At 41.7% G+C, this 16,438-nt stretch overlaps 1 protein-coding gene across 1 annotated transcript; it reads right to left on the bottom strand.

Moving 5' to 3' along the window:
- Positions 1–6,632: 6,632 nt before the first annotated feature.
- LOC121551088 (galanin receptor 2b-like) lies at positions 6,633–15,113 on the bottom strand. The gene is made up of 3 exons (XM_041863623.2): positions 14,983–15,113; positions 9,825–10,219; positions 6,633–8,096 (listed from the first exon to the last, which is right to left on the bottom strand). The coding sequence occupies exons 2-3, from the start codon at positions 10,196–10,198 to the stop codon at positions 7,343–7,345; spliced, it is 1,128 nt and encodes a 375-aa protein (XP_041719557.1). The 5' UTR covers positions 10,199–10,219; positions 14,983–15,113; the 3' UTR covers positions 6,633–7,342.
- Between the last annotated feature and the right edge of the window lie 1,325 nt (positions 15,114–16,438).

Raw genomic sequence — 16,438 nt, 5'->3', positions numbered from 1 at the left:
CTAATTTCAATGTTTGTTTTCTTGGAAAGCTGTGTGTTATGATATGATACAATTTTGGTACTTGTGCATTTACAACTTGTCTAAATCCTATCAACTAATTTCAGCAGTGTATGGCTGTGGATTGACTGCATTGTTTGTATGGAATGTTGGCATATTGACAGTTAATTTGAAAAAGTATTGGAATCATTCCACTTAAACTGTCTGGCTAGCAAGCTAACAAACATACTGTGGCGATAATCTTCAAATGAATTGTTTTACATAATATCTTATCACAGCACTGGCTGACCACTGGCTTACCAACTCCCTTACCAAAATGGCTGACCTTTTATATCGTCATAAGAAGGTTCATGTCCATTCTAGTATTCTAATTCCTAATTCTATGCTATTTCCTCACAGTCCTTAGATAAACCTGTGCTTAGTCAAACTCAAACCATATATCCAACTGCCCGGCATTACCCTCTCTTGACCCAACATTTGATTTCCCTTTAATAGCTGATCTGTCCATGCCAGCCTTGCCTATTAGTGTCTTCAGTATTCTAGATATTTGAAAGGCAAGAGGGACGCATACAGCACCACTATCAGCAAGTAGAAGTTAAGTACACTGTATTTCCTTTAAGGGTCTGTAGGCACACTCCCTCCGTCAGCCAGCCATGCAGTTCTTGTTGGATTGTTGTTGGATGTTTCTGCAGCCCTTGTTTGATTTCACGTATTGGATTGAAAAGTACTCTTGCTCAGAGAAACCGTTTATCCGTGAATTTATCCTAAATGTATATGCCTGGTGCCTTTCTAATTAGGCCTACATCGGTAGGAGAAGGCTGCTATTGCAGGGAGCGAGGAGGATAATAAATGTAATCTGTGGGTGAGGATTACATCCCCCGTGTAGACACCAGCCCTGAGCTGGAATCACTAATGAACAGACACAACCAGACTGGAAATATTATGCCCTACGTTGGAAACTGTTGGAATAAACGCCCATATGACCATTACGCGAAGGACGTGCGGTGGCCGTAGATATAATTACAGTGACCTATTTCAAAAAACAACTTGCATACCTCTAATAATTTGATATCAATGAGATGGACACATGTAGTAGTTACAGAAAATCGATTGTATACATAAATTATGTACAAAATGACCAAGTGGAGACCACTATAAACTGTCATATACCAGATAGGGTATATCAAAAGCAGTAAGGGAACTTGCTAACTGCATGCTGAGTGTTGGAAATTATGAAGTCCCTTCTATTAGAGAATTAAAGTGTGTGTGGCTGTGCATGCGTGTGTATTCTGTTCTGCCTGACTTTCTTAGATCCATATCAAACAAAAAGTCTTTAAAAAGAACAGTCTACATCTTGCTAAGAAGTAATTGGGGTGTTTTTTCAAACGCCCTCTATTTATGTCTTAAATTGTTCTTTAGACTTAATTCTACCCTGAGTCATAGCAACCGGATGCTGACGTCTCATAGATCACGTTTACTGCTGCTTGACACCCACAGATTTCGGGAACGGAGGGGTTTGAACAGCGTCAAAGCCATGACTAAAGCACCACTCCTCTAGACTTTCAGCTCTGCTATGATCATCTTCACAGGAAGTGTTTACACTGCAGATGGGTTCTGGAGGAAATTGAGGTTATGGTTTGTCCACTCACCTCTACGACTTGCCCTTGGATCATCAGTAATTACAACACATGAATACATATTTCACCTCTTCTTTCAAGAGTTCATATTAATCATGACATATTCAATGCCATCTTATCTAACAGCATATTCCCTATATACACTTAGTGTATGTTTGTAATCCACCCAGTTGGCCCACACTTTATCACCCAAGCTTAATAAAGTCCATAATGCCCATGAGAGAGGAGAGACTGTTACATAAGAACAGATTCAATTCTGTTCAAGCCTGAAAACGTACAAATGAAACCATTAATCACTAACCACTAAATTGTTCTTCAAGAAAAAAGTGTCTGAGGCTTAAAGCAATAAGGGTAGCCTGATATAAAAACTTTTCAAGTCTATCAGTCCACTGAAATGCTGCAATAATGGTCTTGAGGAGTAAGTAACTCCCTGTGGTAAGAGACAATGACGTATTTTTCAATTAAAAAGACAATTAGATGGAGTATTGACCTGCTGGAAGAGAATGTTCAAGCTGTACTGCAAGGCAATAAAACTATTTATAAAATCAAAGCACAGACATTTAGCCAGTTTGTTGGAAAGCATCATTAAATTTGTTTGTCACAAATCTTTCATTATCCTGCTTCTAATTTGGTAATATTGAAGGATAATGGACATTGTATCTGATTGTAGGCTACCAATGGAGTTGTCTTTGAAAGATAACTCATTGCAGTTGTATCATCTGCCCACAGATTGAAGTGGTACAATGCCAAACGGTATGGCACTTGATTCTTGACTCAGCTGGTGGGTGGACATGGATTTGAATCTCTGTCTTTTGTCAATATACAAATCCAGGACATTGTGTCCGAGCTGCATCATTCTGGGTGGAGGAAGTCTTTGGCAAAATGTAGTTATCCTAACAGTGGACGAGTCAGAGAACACATCTCAGTGACGAATCCGTAGAGACAAACCACTCTCTATTTAACTTCAAATCGTGTACCACCACTACACCCTTGACAGATGTTACAGTCAATTACTGTGTGCCAAAATAAAAACTTTCTTCCCAGCCTTAATCGCTTGCTTTGGGGTTTGGGTGTGATTACATGAAGGAATGCAGTCCCACCATGATGATGATACACTTATGAGTCATAATCATGCTGTGTTTATGCATAACGTTGCTTTCGTTTAGCACACATTGGCTAGAGTCATTCTGTAATGTCCATGCACGATAATTACATTTGACTTTATTCTTTCCAAGCTTTATTATTTCATCAGGAGCTCCTTCAAAGTGAAGCAAAGAGGCAACTCCTGTATGCAAATGCTGCCTGCTCCCAGGTCAAATTCCAGAGATACAAGGATCTCTGGGGGCTCCCTCTCTCCCCCATTTCTCACTCTCTCACTCTCTCTTGCTGCTTTCATTGATATTCTACTACAGCATGAGTTACTTCCTAGAGGAAAAGGAAGAACCATCAATGAACAATCTGCCAAGAACAGGTAGGCCTAAATCAGTGGAGGCTGCTGAGGGGAGGACGGCTCATAATAATGGCTGGAATGGAGTCACATGTGGTTTCCATGTGGTTGATACCATTCCATTGACTCCATTCCAGCCATTACTATGAGCCGTCCTCCCCTCAGCAGCCTCCACTGGCCTAAATGGAGCAAAAACAATCCTCTTTCGTGTGTATGCACAGCACCGTAGTAACCTACTCTGAATCTTTATACAGTTTCATATTTATTCCATGTACAAACGTGGTCAGATGCGTTCAAGGATGTAATGCTCCAAGGTTTGAAAAATATGAGGGTAAGGACAAGGAAGGCTGCAGGCTTAGTGATTGGTTGCCACGACAATTCAGAACAAAGTACTGAGCCTTATAGAGCATCATTTAAAAATCCTCCAAAAATCGCAAGACAAACATTGCCTTTCTATAATCATATCAGTGCAAACAGAGAGCCTGTAGTTCAATAATTATATTTACTGTCTGTACTCATTGTAATGCCAGTGAATGAAACATGGGAAATTATTGCCTGCCATGGAAAGCATAGGATCAATGGAGTGGGTGGATGTATCGAACCACCATTTGGAGAGACAATTATCAAATGTGTAGGATGGTGAGCCTGACTGGAAAGGTCTTAGAAAATGCTTCATAAGAATTGGGTGAGACTGAACCTGTGACTGTTAGTTTGATAATATACATTTTATTAGCCATATACCTGAAGTGGGATTTAGCTAATTGAGGCTCCTCACGTCTTCCATTGTAAATGAGTTCTACTCTTTGCATGATAATAGTTGCTCTCTTCTATTGAGATCGGATTATCTCATTATATTTTCCAACCCTCAGAATAAAAGATGTGTGATACTGACCACTTTAGAACATCATTGTTCTACTACCTTTTAGTAAAGGTTCTCAAAAAGAACATGCAAAGCATTTCTGATGTGAAGTGTGTGTCACATGTGTATCCTCCTATTATTAATGGGTGAATAAGAAAAGGATGCAAACTCCATCCTGGCTTTTAAAGAGGTAATGTGCATGTTGCATAGCATAGCAAAGAACACAATATATAATATATAATGTGTATAATATATAATATATAATGATGTGACTGTTAGAACTTCTTATTGCTTTTCTAAACGTTTCAATACTGTACTTATGAATATTGATGTAGGGACTGAATTCCCATATAAGGATAAAAGCAATTCCCATAAAAGCAATTACTATTCCCCCAGGCGGAATTCGCTTTTAATTAGTCATACTGAGAGTTAGAGACATTGAAAATCTACAGTATATGGGCTAAGATATCACTGAGGTGATGAGCTATTTGTTTCACAGGAAAAATAGTTAATAAGCTGAACTAATTCAGCTTTTAAAGCATGGTCTGCTGGAGCTTGAATGTTTAGAACACACAATATTTGTTCATTTTAGTTGAAACGAATTGCTTATAAATAGCTACTTTACATGAACATACCTTTCATAAAGACTAATTAGGGGTATGTCTAAGTTTAGGGGTGAATCAAGGTGTGGCCATGAAGCTATGGTAAGGGTTAGGGTTAGGGTTGAACCCGGTTGTGCACATGAAGCTAGGATTATGGTTAGATATGTTACCAATAATAGCATTAAATACTCAGAAAAGTACCGTAACATAAAACATTTTATTTGATAATTTCTATTTATATCCACTTCTAAAATGTTTTGCCAATATTTGACCAAATACATAATCTCATCCAATACACATAAACAACAATTGAGAGAAATACATAAAGTACAGACATAAGGAAGTGTCACAAAGGCAAAAAACTATTATACAGAAAGCACATTGCATTTTGACAAAATTGCCGGGTATGAAGGAGAGTTCTAAATATAAAATATATACTGTTCTGTTCTGGCCTTTTTCAGGTAAATAGTCCTGCTGGTGGAAAATGGCATTTCTTGGAATCTCTAAATGAGAGGGAGGGTAAGAACATGAGAAAGAAGCAGGGTAGTTTAACACAGCAGTGAGGTAGTATACAAGCTTTTAAGGAGACTCAATTAGGAAAGGGGAAACTAGGAAAGTGAAGAAAGGAAACAGAGAAAAGAGAAGTTGACTTCATAGAGTTTAACAGACTTTGATTAGATAATACAAGTGAATAGAGGCCATAAAGGATAATATAGTTGGCAGCATGGAATTTACAACAGCAACACAACTCTTAAGTGACTGAGTGCTGTAAACATCAGAGAGAAACGTGAAAAATACAAATATATGCAAAGCAAAAAGATAACACCACCAGCCTAATACATTTGTGAACCATCAGATCCTCCTCTCCACCCTCTCCGAGTTGGGCATCTCCGGCGCTGCTCACTCCTGGATTGCGTCCTACCTGACAGGTCGCTCCTACCAGGTGGCGTGGCGAGAATCTGTCTCTGCACCACGTGCTCTCACCACTGGTGTCCCCCAGGGGTCAGTTCTAGGCCCTCTCCTATTCTCTCTATACACCAAGTCACTTGGCTCTGTCATATCCTCACATTGTCTCTCCTATCATTGCTACGCAGACGACAATTCATTTTCTCCTTTCCCCCTTCTGATAACCAGGTGGCGAATCGCATCTCTGCACGTCTGGCAGACATATCAGTGTGGATGTCGGATCACCACCTCAAGCTGAACCTCAGCAAGACAGAGCTGCTCTTCCTCCCAGGGAAGGACTGCCCGCTCCATGATCTCGCCATCACGGTTGACAACTCCATTGTGTCCTCCTCCCAGAGTGCAAAGAACCTTGGCATGACCCTGGACAACACCCTGTCGTTCTCCACTAGCATCAAAGTGGTGACCCGATCCTGTAGGTTCATGCTCTACAACATTCGCAGAGTATGACCCTACCTTACACAGAAAGCGGCACAGGTCCTAATCCAGGCACTTGTCATCTCCCGTCTGGATTACTGCAACTCGCTGTTGGCTGGGCTCCCTGCCTGTGCCATTAAACCCCTACAGCTTATCCAGAACGCTGCAGCCCATCTGGTGTTCAACCTTCCCAAGTTCTCTCATGTCACCCCACTCCTCCGCACACTCCACTGGCTTCCAGTTGAGGCTCGCATCTACTACAAGACCATGGTGCTTGCCTACGGAGCTGTGAGGGGAACGGCACCTCCTTACCTTCAGGCTCTGATCAGACCCTACACCCAAACGAGGGCACTACGTTCATCCACCTCTGGCCTGCTAGCCCCCCTATCTCTACGGAAGCACAGTTCCCGCTCAGCCCAGTCAAAGCTATTCGCTGCTCTGGCACCCCAATGGTGGAACAAGCTCCCCCACGACGCCAGGACAGCGGAGTCACTGACCACCTTCCGGAGACACTTGAAACCCTACCTCTTTAAGGAATACCTGGAATAGTATAAAAGTAATCCTTCTACCCACCCCCCCATAAAAAAGGAAAGTGGTTGTTCCACTGGCTATCATAAGTTGAATGCACCAATTTGTAAGTCGTTCTGGATAAGAGCATCTGCTAAATGATGTAAATGTAAATTTGAACCCATAGAGATCCTATTCATAGGTTGCACCTCCATCACTTGGTCGCGTCATGCCATTGTTATGAGCATTCTCAAGCTGCCCTCCACCATAGTGGTGCCCAAAAGTTGTGATAAACCCAATCATTCTGAATGGAGGGTTTCGTTTAAATGACGTTGATAAAGTAGACAAATATTTACTATGAAACCACTTTGCCATCATTATCATTTCGTCAAATGTACTTTAGACAGATGGTAGTGTTGTCATTAGCTAGCAAAGTTAGTCAAAAATAGCTAGCAATGCTAACGTTAGCTAACTAAAATCCAGTAGTCTCACTTCAATCTTAGCTTGCTAGCTAATGTTATTCTGGAAGTCCATCTGGTGAAAAAGGTTTTCCTACAAATTATTTGCCTCATTTTGAAATGTCATTATTTCCAAGCCATTGTAATGCACTTGATGATATCTTCATCTGGGCTCATTGATAATGCATTGAGTAGAATGCTCAGTCGGCATCAGTTCTAAAACGAATGTTCAAACCAATATTGAAACGCAGGTGCAACCCATAAATTAAATGACTAGTATTCTAATTTGTAATTCTCTATTTGAACCATTCTCATGCTCTCTTTACCCTCTCATCAAATTCCCATTTGTCACCATCTCAAAAACCGAGATACTGTCATCATCCCTTTGAGGTTGGAATCCAAAGTCTTTGTGATAAGGCAATCTGCACAGAGTCCTTTACCATAGGCCTCATCATTCAAGGCTGTTTCTGAAAATGGCTTATAGTTGCTTCCCTCGGCTCGACGATGGGCCGGCTGCTCATCTCACAGTCATTTTGTCGTACATTGTCCTCATTCATTTGTGACACTTCTGTGGACCCCGCCTCGAACCCAGGCACCGTGTTGGCCACATGTATCACATGCACTTTATTCCTGCTGTTCTTACTGAGAATGCAGCTGAATACCTTCTTGAAGCCTTTGCGAAAGTGCTTGGACACCAAGGCGTACACAATGGGGTTGAGGCAGGAGTTGGCGTAGGCCATGCAGTGAGAGAGGATCCTGAATGCATATGTAGTCTGGTTGAAGGGGAAGTCTCCGTACAGGTAGCACAGGATCACCACATGATAGGGCAGCCAGCATATGCAGAAGAGCACTGTGACGATGATGATCATTTTGGTGACTTTGCGCTTAGCCCTCTTGGACTCTGACATCCCGTCCAGAGGGTCCACAGCTGTCCACAGGTACTTGATGGTTCTGGTGTAGGACAGGCTCACGATGAGCACGGGGATCACATAACCAAACACGAAGGTGCACGTGTCCAGCACCTTGCGGTTGTACTCCTCCCAACCTGGAACACACACGTTACTGTTGGCGTAATCTATGAGGTCGTAGTAGCTCAAATACGGTCCTGCAAAGATCAATGATAGTCCCCAGATGACTACCATGGCAACCACAGCATTACAGGGCGTTCTCAACTCTCTAGAGCGAAGAGGGTAACGAATGGCCAGATACCTAGACCAAACAGAAAGACAGGTACATATTCCATTAAAACATAATACCATTAATCAATTTACACTGAGTGTACAAAACATTACGAATACCTTCCTAATATTGAGTTGCACCCCACCCACCCTTTTGCCCTCAGAACAGCCTCAATTCGTCGGGACACAGACTCTACAAGGTGTCGAAAGTATTCCACAGGGATGCTGGCCCGTGTTGACTCCAATCCTCCCCACAGTTGTGTCAAATTGGCTGGATGTCGTTTAGGTGGAGGAACATTCTTGATACACACGGGAAACTGTTGAGCATGAAAAACCCAGCAGCGTTGCAGTTCTTGACACAAACCGGTGCACCTGGCACCTGCTACCATACCCCGTTCAAAGGCACTTAAATCTTTTGTCTCTTCACCTTCTGAATGGCACACATACACAATCCATGTCTCATTTGTCTCAAGGCTTAAAAATCATTCTTTAACCTGTCTCCTCCCCTTCATCTACACTGATTGAAGTGGATTTAACAGGTGACATCAATAAGGAATCATAGCTTTCACATGGATTCACCTGGTCAGTCTATGTCATGGAAAGAGCAGGTGTACACTCATTGTATGTTGTTTGCTTTATATGTGTAATTGCAAGTCAACTGGGATTTCATTATACTCCACCTTCTAAATGGAATTAATTGTTTTTACTGTTGTGTTGCTTGCACAAAGACATTAAAATATTATTAGCTCTTGCTTCTGGGGGTTAATATAAAAGCGGCACATTGGTGCTGCAAATGGAACTCATGAAAGGACAATCAGTGTGTGTGTGTATTGTTCATCCCGACCTGGCAGTGAAACAATTGCTGCTGGGTATTCTAGGTCTCAGCTGTAGCCTGAGTGGATGCTCATTTTTCACATAGAGGAAATCTATCAAATGAATGTCCCCCTCCAAAAGGTAAACGACACCAGGGTTTCTGCTCCCTTATTTAATGTCGAAAAAAAAGAGCAGTTATTTTCACTGGGCTGAGCATAGCTAGGGCCCTGCAGAATCAAAGGCATCCATTTATGCAGGAAAGAAGAATACATCAATTTAATGCAGGGATAATACATTAGTGCTCTTTTACTGTACTCAATCACATATTCAGCCTCAATTTCAGGTCAAGACCTACTCTTTCATTTCCACATTTTAATGCAGATAAAATGCCCTTCCCTTGATCACATGAATACTGGGTTTCAATTAACGTGACCAACAGGGTTGCCAATAAAGAAATGCCTGATCCACATTCTCCCTATCTCCCTATACTCTGTGAAAATGTCAAGGCTGTTTTGTAATAATGACCAATGGATGACTACAATATAGGTTACTTCCTTGTGCTTTGCTAATTGAGCGTCCATCCTCTTCTGTAGAAAGAGCATAGGTCGCTTGTATAGAGAGGAAGTGTGCTGGACTTTAATGAGGTGAGGGGAATAGTGACCTTGGCTTGGCAATAGAACTCAGTACTATAATTGGCATTGACCTTTAGAGCTGCTGCACAGGTTATGTCTCTGTGCATTCGGTTAGAACTCAGCCAAATAAAAATGACAAATTATTTCACAAATTAAGTCTATTCCTATCAGGTCCTCGTTATGTGCCATAAAGAAGTAGTTAACCCAAAATTGGAATGTGCATACGAGTAGAAACATTTGTATACAGTATTTCAATGTTTTGACATTTGAACGTAAAATGAGACATTAGCGAACAAGAGCTACAGCGTACATACCTGTCGACAGAGACGGCGGCAAGCGTGAAGCTGCTGGCGTACATGGTGAGGTTGATGAAGAAGTGGACCACCTTGCACATGAAGGAGCCAAACACCCAGCCCTCCAGGGAGTAGATGGTGGCTTGGAAAGGAACGCAGAAGACGATGAAGAAGAAGTCGGCCACGCTGAGGTTGAGGATGAACAGGTTGGTGGTGTTGTATCCCACCTGGCCGCTGCGGAGGAGGACGGCCAGGACCAGGCTGTTCCCAATGGTCCCCAGCAGGAAGATGAGGGAGAACACCACGGGCACGATCACACTGGTGCCATTCAGCTGGTAGCTGTCTGATGTGTTCCAATGCCCTGCTGTTTTGCTGAAGTCTTCCAGATCTGACATTTTGGGAGTGCTTTAGAAGTTCTGGAAGAGAATGAGAGAAGCACATGATGCGGTTCATGCTGCTAAATTATGACTGCAATGGGGCTACAGGGACTTTAGGGAACACAAGACTGATAATTTATGAACGTATGAATTCACAAATGTTTTAAAACCAATTAATTCAAATGTTCAAACCACGAGGATAGGGAGGAAAGTTCATTAATTATTTCTGGTTCTCATAACACTACAATTTATATTATGTCTCATGTCCTGAATCACTAAATTGCACAAATTTGAGCAACTATTTCCTTTTGGATGTTTTATTTTACAAGAATGGTTGATTGTGTTCCAACTGTGAGGATCAAAGATGAGCTCACTCCTAATAGGTTTAATCATGAGTCACCCTGGTAATGCTCTAATCACAGTGTTGTTGCAGAAATTAGTGATGGTTCCACAGAAACTGAGAGATAAAATAGTTCTGAAATCAAAGGCTAGTGTTTAGAAAAGCCAACAGATTATGCTCCCATGGTATTTTCAAATGAATCATGCACAATAGTTTGATGCTCGTTTCACTGGGACTGATGAAAGAATTGTGAGACCAAAGCCGACCCGATAGAATTCCTTCCAATATACAACACTACCCATAGCAAGTATGATAGCTAATCTAATGCTTTACTAGATATGGGAAAGGCAATCTATCAGTTAACACAGAACACAACATGTAGTAGACAGTGTGAGAAACCCTCCAGCTCTACAGTTCTATTGTCAACAGAGTCTTGTGCTAACAGGTGATTGAATAGGAAAAGGTGAAATGGTTTTTCTTCCACTTCAACAATCAACAGAGCTGCGGAAAAGAAAAGAAAAGACAACCATGTATTGGGGTTGTCATAACAGGGAGCCGGTGCATGCTCAGACTACCCAAGGAACCTGTCCACTCCACTCGTGTCTTTTCTATAGCCTTCCCGCCCAAAGTGACCTGGTTAGCCTCTTGCATTCAACCTCATGGCATGAAAATGCACACATCCATTGGGTGCTAAGCCATACCAGCAGCAAGGTCTTTTAAAAATTGAGTAGGGGGAGATGTTGCTTTCTGGTGGACAGGTCTCAATAAATCATGTGCATAGAAATAAGTAAATTAAGAAATCTTTGGGAGTGCTCACTTCAAAATCTGCAGGGATATCATTGTTTCACTCAGGGTTTCCAAACTCGGTCCTGGGGACCCCAAGGGGTGCACTTTTTGGTTTTTGCCCTAGCACTACACAGCTGATATAATCAAGTCATCATTAAGCTTTGATTATTTTAATCAGCTGTGTAGTGCTATGGGCAAAAACCAAAACAAGTTTGGGAAACAAGTTTTACATACTGATGAAATCAGCATATCAGACCGCATCTGATTACAGTAGGCCAGAAAGCACAGTGGCTTTGGAGTGTGCCTCAATAATGTTTCAATGATGCCCATATTTGAATAGAAATGGTTGAAATGACGAGACACACATACACATTCACTATCATTATTCAAATTCATGATTCAGATGGAACCATGAAAGATTATGCAGAAATTGATTTGTTAGTATGAGAGTGATTACATTGTAAAGTCCTGTTCAATGTTTATGTTGCACCAACGATGAGTGCTGGTAAATTGGAACTTGCTGTTAGTGCCACTCTGAACAAAGTATGGCTCATCCTCCAAAATACAGCAGAAGCTGCTTGTACAGTCACTCACTGTAATTCATATTTTTTCTCTGAGATATAATATATCACTGTCGGTATCTATCATAAAAGGAGTAAAACATTGATGGTATTTTAGATTTTACAGTTATTGTTTAGGGTTCAGTTAAGCTAGTTTGCTCTACCTCCACTGAGGTCCAAAACCTACTTGTTATCAGAGATTGGTTATCAGTTATACCATTAAAACACAGGAAAAATAGGTTACAATATATCTGTTGGCTTGGATTGTACTTGACAGCTCTTAGAAAACACACATTTCTCAAAGCAGAGCTATACCGCCATTTACTTCCACCTCAAAGATCTCTATCAGCCTACACCAGACCCATTACTCCTCATAACCAAACTGGACTTGATCCAGCACAGGACTGACTGATCTCTACTGTACCATGAACATGACAAGTCAGATGTCAAAACAACAGCTGCTGTAACCAACTTTAAATTGCCATGACAGAGGGTAATGTTTCGGCCAACTAATTGGCTAGGGATCCTATTAGGTTTGTGACATGACTGCTAAGTTGGTTGCCAAACTGACATCAGCTGTCATGATTGCGTATGATTGATCTGATATGACATTATTATTATTACAGTTTTACATATTTGTGACAGAGGAGTCAAGTCCCACTCTAAAATAACAACAACTGTAAAGGCTTTATAGCACATTCATAACGTCTTAAAATGAACTACTTAGATTCTTCACAAATCATTCATAAGTCATGCTACATAAAGGGGGATATGAAAGTACATCTGGTGATTTGTCAGTGTGCAGCATCCTCCCTTTCCTACCCTTTAAATCACATGCCATTGGCTTGATCTCTGGGTTAATATAGGGATCATGAAAGCCTTAAAAGTAATATTTTGTCAAATCACTGTCAAATTATTATTACATCAGCTGTAAGTCAGGTATTTGAGGTAGCCTAGCGGTTAGCATGTTGGGCCAGTAACCGAAAGGTTGCTGGTTCGAATACCTGAGCCGACAAGGTGAAAAATCTGTCAATGTGCCCTTGAGCAAGGCACTTAATCATAATTTGCTCCAGGTGCGCTGTACTACTATGGCTGACTCTTCTTACATATTTCTCATATATGCCTTGGAGCAGTAACATAGCATACAGTAAACCTCTTTTCAGAATTCCTTCTCTTCTAAAATGTCTGATTCACTGAATACTTTCTGGCTCATAGGAATATGAAACAGTCTCTTTCAAAAACACTGTCTTTCTACCTCCTATTAAATCTCTTACAGACTCCATATTAAATCTAATTGGAATATCTGGGAGATGACAATTACAGTAGCAAACACTGACTCAACCCGGGAACACAAACACAAAGAAGCAAACATAATGGAACGAACGCATCCAATATGTGACCTTGAATAATAATGAAAAAACTGTCAACATCCGTCTGTGGCTAATGGCTGATTACCAAAAGGGGAAAGGCGGTTATGTGAAATATTTTTATATTTTTATATTTTTAAGAATCTCTAGTATCCTCAATGGAGTTGTATGAGACAATAAGTCAGTAGTAATGGTATTTAAATCAATGCTCTCTAGCCTACCACTTTAGCTTTATAGCTACTGTCTAAATTCAATTTCCAAGAGGCGTCTCATCACTCCTGTTGTCAAGAGTAAGAGCCCAGACTCTCCTCACCCTCAGCAAGCTGAACTCCCAAGGGGAAACAATCTTGACATACATGTCATTTGACTTTTACTGTGGGATGTCGGTTGAGGAGCAGGAGCTGGCTGACAGGAAGAGCAACATGACAGCCAGCCTGAGAGGCAGGAAGAGAGGCAGCCTGAGAGGCAGGAAGAGAGGCAGCCTGAGAAGCAGGAAGAAAGGCAGCTTGAGAGGCAGGAAGAGAGGCAGCCTGAGAGCCAGGCAGAGAGGCAACCTGAGAGGCAGGAAGAGAGGCAGCCTGAGAGGCAGGAAGAGAGGCAGCCTGAGAGCCAGGCAGAGAAGCAGCCTGAGAGGCAGGCAGAGGCAGCCTGAGATGCAGGCAGAGAGGCAGCCTGAGAGCCAGGCAGAGAAGCAGCCTGAGAGGCAGGCAGAGGCAGCCTGAGAGGCAGGCATAGAGGCAGCCTGAGAGGCAGGCAGAGAGGTAGCCTGAGAGCCAGGCAGAGAGGCAGCCTGAGAGGCAGGCAGAGAGGCAGCCTGAGAGCCAGGCAGAGGCAGCCTGAGATGCAGGCAGAGAGGCAGCCTGAGAGGCAGGCAGAGAGTACGAGCTAGAAGAGCTATCGAGCTAATCCCTTAGCTTGTGTGAACCAACAGTTGGAGAGGATGCAGAATTTGCCTCTCGTCTTGAGCCATAATGATGGTTTTGTGTGGAATTACAGCAGTGATGGAAAATAAGAGGAGGGTCAATGACGGTATATAAAATAAACACAAGATTTTCTGCTTTTCCTTGTCACGGATGGGCTACTGCAGCAGACAAACACAGCACGCAATCACCGACACTGGCCAATTGAGGAGTGCAAAAACGTCGCCTGGAACATGACAGGGAATTCCGTTTACTTGAGTGGCCTGCGCAGTCCCCAGAGCTCAACCCAAAAGAGCATCTTTGGAATGAGATGGAACGGGCTGTTCGCAGCATGAATGTACCGCCGTCCAATCTGCAGTAACTGCGTGATGCCATTGCATCAACATGGACCAACATCCCTGTGGAACGTTTCCGACACCTTGTAGAATGCCCCAAAGAATTCAGGATGTTCTGGAGGCAAAGGGGGTCCGACCCAGTACTAGATGGGTGAACTTAATAAACAATCCAGTGAGTGTAGATCAGTGGAATAAATATGTTTATAATCAACTAATATAATTAAACAAAATGAAAGTGAAGACACAGACAACATGTAACCAAACTTCTGAAGCACATTCTCATTGCATCGGTAAGAGTAATTAATTTCCATCTAGCATCGCACATTCCAGTGGTCGGCTGATATGCACCTCCTCACAACAGAATATGGTACATGGTAAATGCATATGAACTTCAGAAGAATTGCTTTATAAATATTTGAAGGCGTTGGTGTATGTATATGCATGAATGTAGACACATCATGCAAATTAAAGTATTTAGGGTGATTTTTACTTACCAGGATTACTGGCAAATGATATCCGTTGTTCAAATGTCCTGTTTATGTTTGTTGTGTTCTGCTACTCCCAACAGTAAAACAATGCTGCTCATGCTAATATCTGCTCCATAGCCTGAGATCCCTCTCTCCTCCCTCTCCTCCGTTACACATTGATATTCTGCCTGTATCTCTCTCTCTCTCTCTCTCTCCTGTTCTCTCTCTCTCTCTCTCTCTCTCTCTCTCTCTCTCTCTCTCTCTCTCTCTCTCTCTCTCTCTCTCTCTCTCTCTCTCTCTCTCTCTCTCTCTCTCTCTCTCTCTCTCTCTCTCTCTCTCTCTCTCTCTCCCTCTCTCCCTCTCTCTCTCTCCTGTTCTCTCTCTCAGTTCAACCCTTCTCTTTCCCCCTCTCATAAAGGCTCCTCCTCCACATTTAATTGAATGTTCACACTTCACTGCAGAAGAGGACTGCAGAGTAGAGGTACATTGTGTTTTACACACTACTGTCCGCTCTGGAACAAGGTTAAACAACCACTCTTATTATCCGCTGGTGTGACAAAGGAATAACCTCAAGCAATATTATCAATCATACCCCTGCTGGACCCAGGTTGCAGTACTACGGCTAGAACTCATCAGCTATTCATGTGGTGCAAAGTTTTCCATAAATTCATCATTAAGGCAACTTTGACGGGTAGTTTATTGTGAACAGTAGCTCAATAATGCTCTCTTGGATTGTTCTTACTAATGTGTTAGGAGTGCTTTTCTTTAGGTGCTTTGAACTCAGAAAAGGGTGATATATTACAGTTTTTCTCAATTGCTAAAACACCATTTCTGAAACCTTGCTCCATTTCCTGAAAACATTAAACACAAAACCTCATCTTCAAGCACTATTTACAAAACCTCTGACTACTCTCGCAAAATGAAACATTCGCCTCAAAACAGTTTTACCTGTGTTCAAAATCAAACACTGCTCTCAAATCATAAACAAAGTGATCAAAATGATATACACTCTCAAGCAGTCAGTAAACAATATACCGAAAAATAGAAAACACATTGTTCAAAACATACAGTTCTCAGGGAGAAGTACATTTTTAATCTCAAAACAAATTTCATATTTTTCCGTCATTGTCTTTTGATGAACGAAAACATGTTCTATCATAGTAGCTCAAAATTGATCAGAAATTACTACTCTGCTTTGCTCTTTGCAATTTTGTTTTTTGTTCTTCCTCCTCCTTGTAAACCCTATTTTTACAGTACTGTACCCTGCATCTCACAAACTTGTCCTTTGTCTCTGTGATACTGTAATTCTTGTTCTTTGTTGATATGAACCTGCAACCAGTCAAAATCTATTGAGCAGTCAGTACTGTTAAGAAATGGAAAGCACAATGTTCAGAGCCATACAATTTGTCCATTGTACAGTATACAGCCTACAATGCACTGCACTACAGTATACAATACTAAAAGGGACAAAAATCAAAGGAGT

The sequence above is a fragment of the Coregonus clupeaformis genome, chromosome 7 (assembly GCF_020615455.1).
Source record: "Coregonus clupeaformis isolate EN_2021a chromosome 7, ASM2061545v1, whole genome shotgun sequence".
In the NCBI taxonomy this organism is placed as follows: Eukaryota; Metazoa; Chordata; class Actinopteri; order Salmoniformes; family Salmonidae; genus Coregonus; species Coregonus clupeaformis.
This window is presented reverse-complemented; position numbering and strand designations above follow the sequence as displayed.

What these genes read in the sequence shown, in the direction of transcription:
- LOC121551088 (XM_041863623.2), bottom strand. Translation starts at nt 10,198, where the DNA reads ATGTCAGATCTGGAAGACTTCAGCAAAACAGCAGGGCATTGGAACACA. An exon ending in GCCGCCGTCTCTGTCGACAG is followed by an intron (nt 8,097 to 9,824) that starts GTATGTACGCTG and finishes TGTTTGGTCTAG; the next exon opens with GTATCTGGCCATTCGTTACC.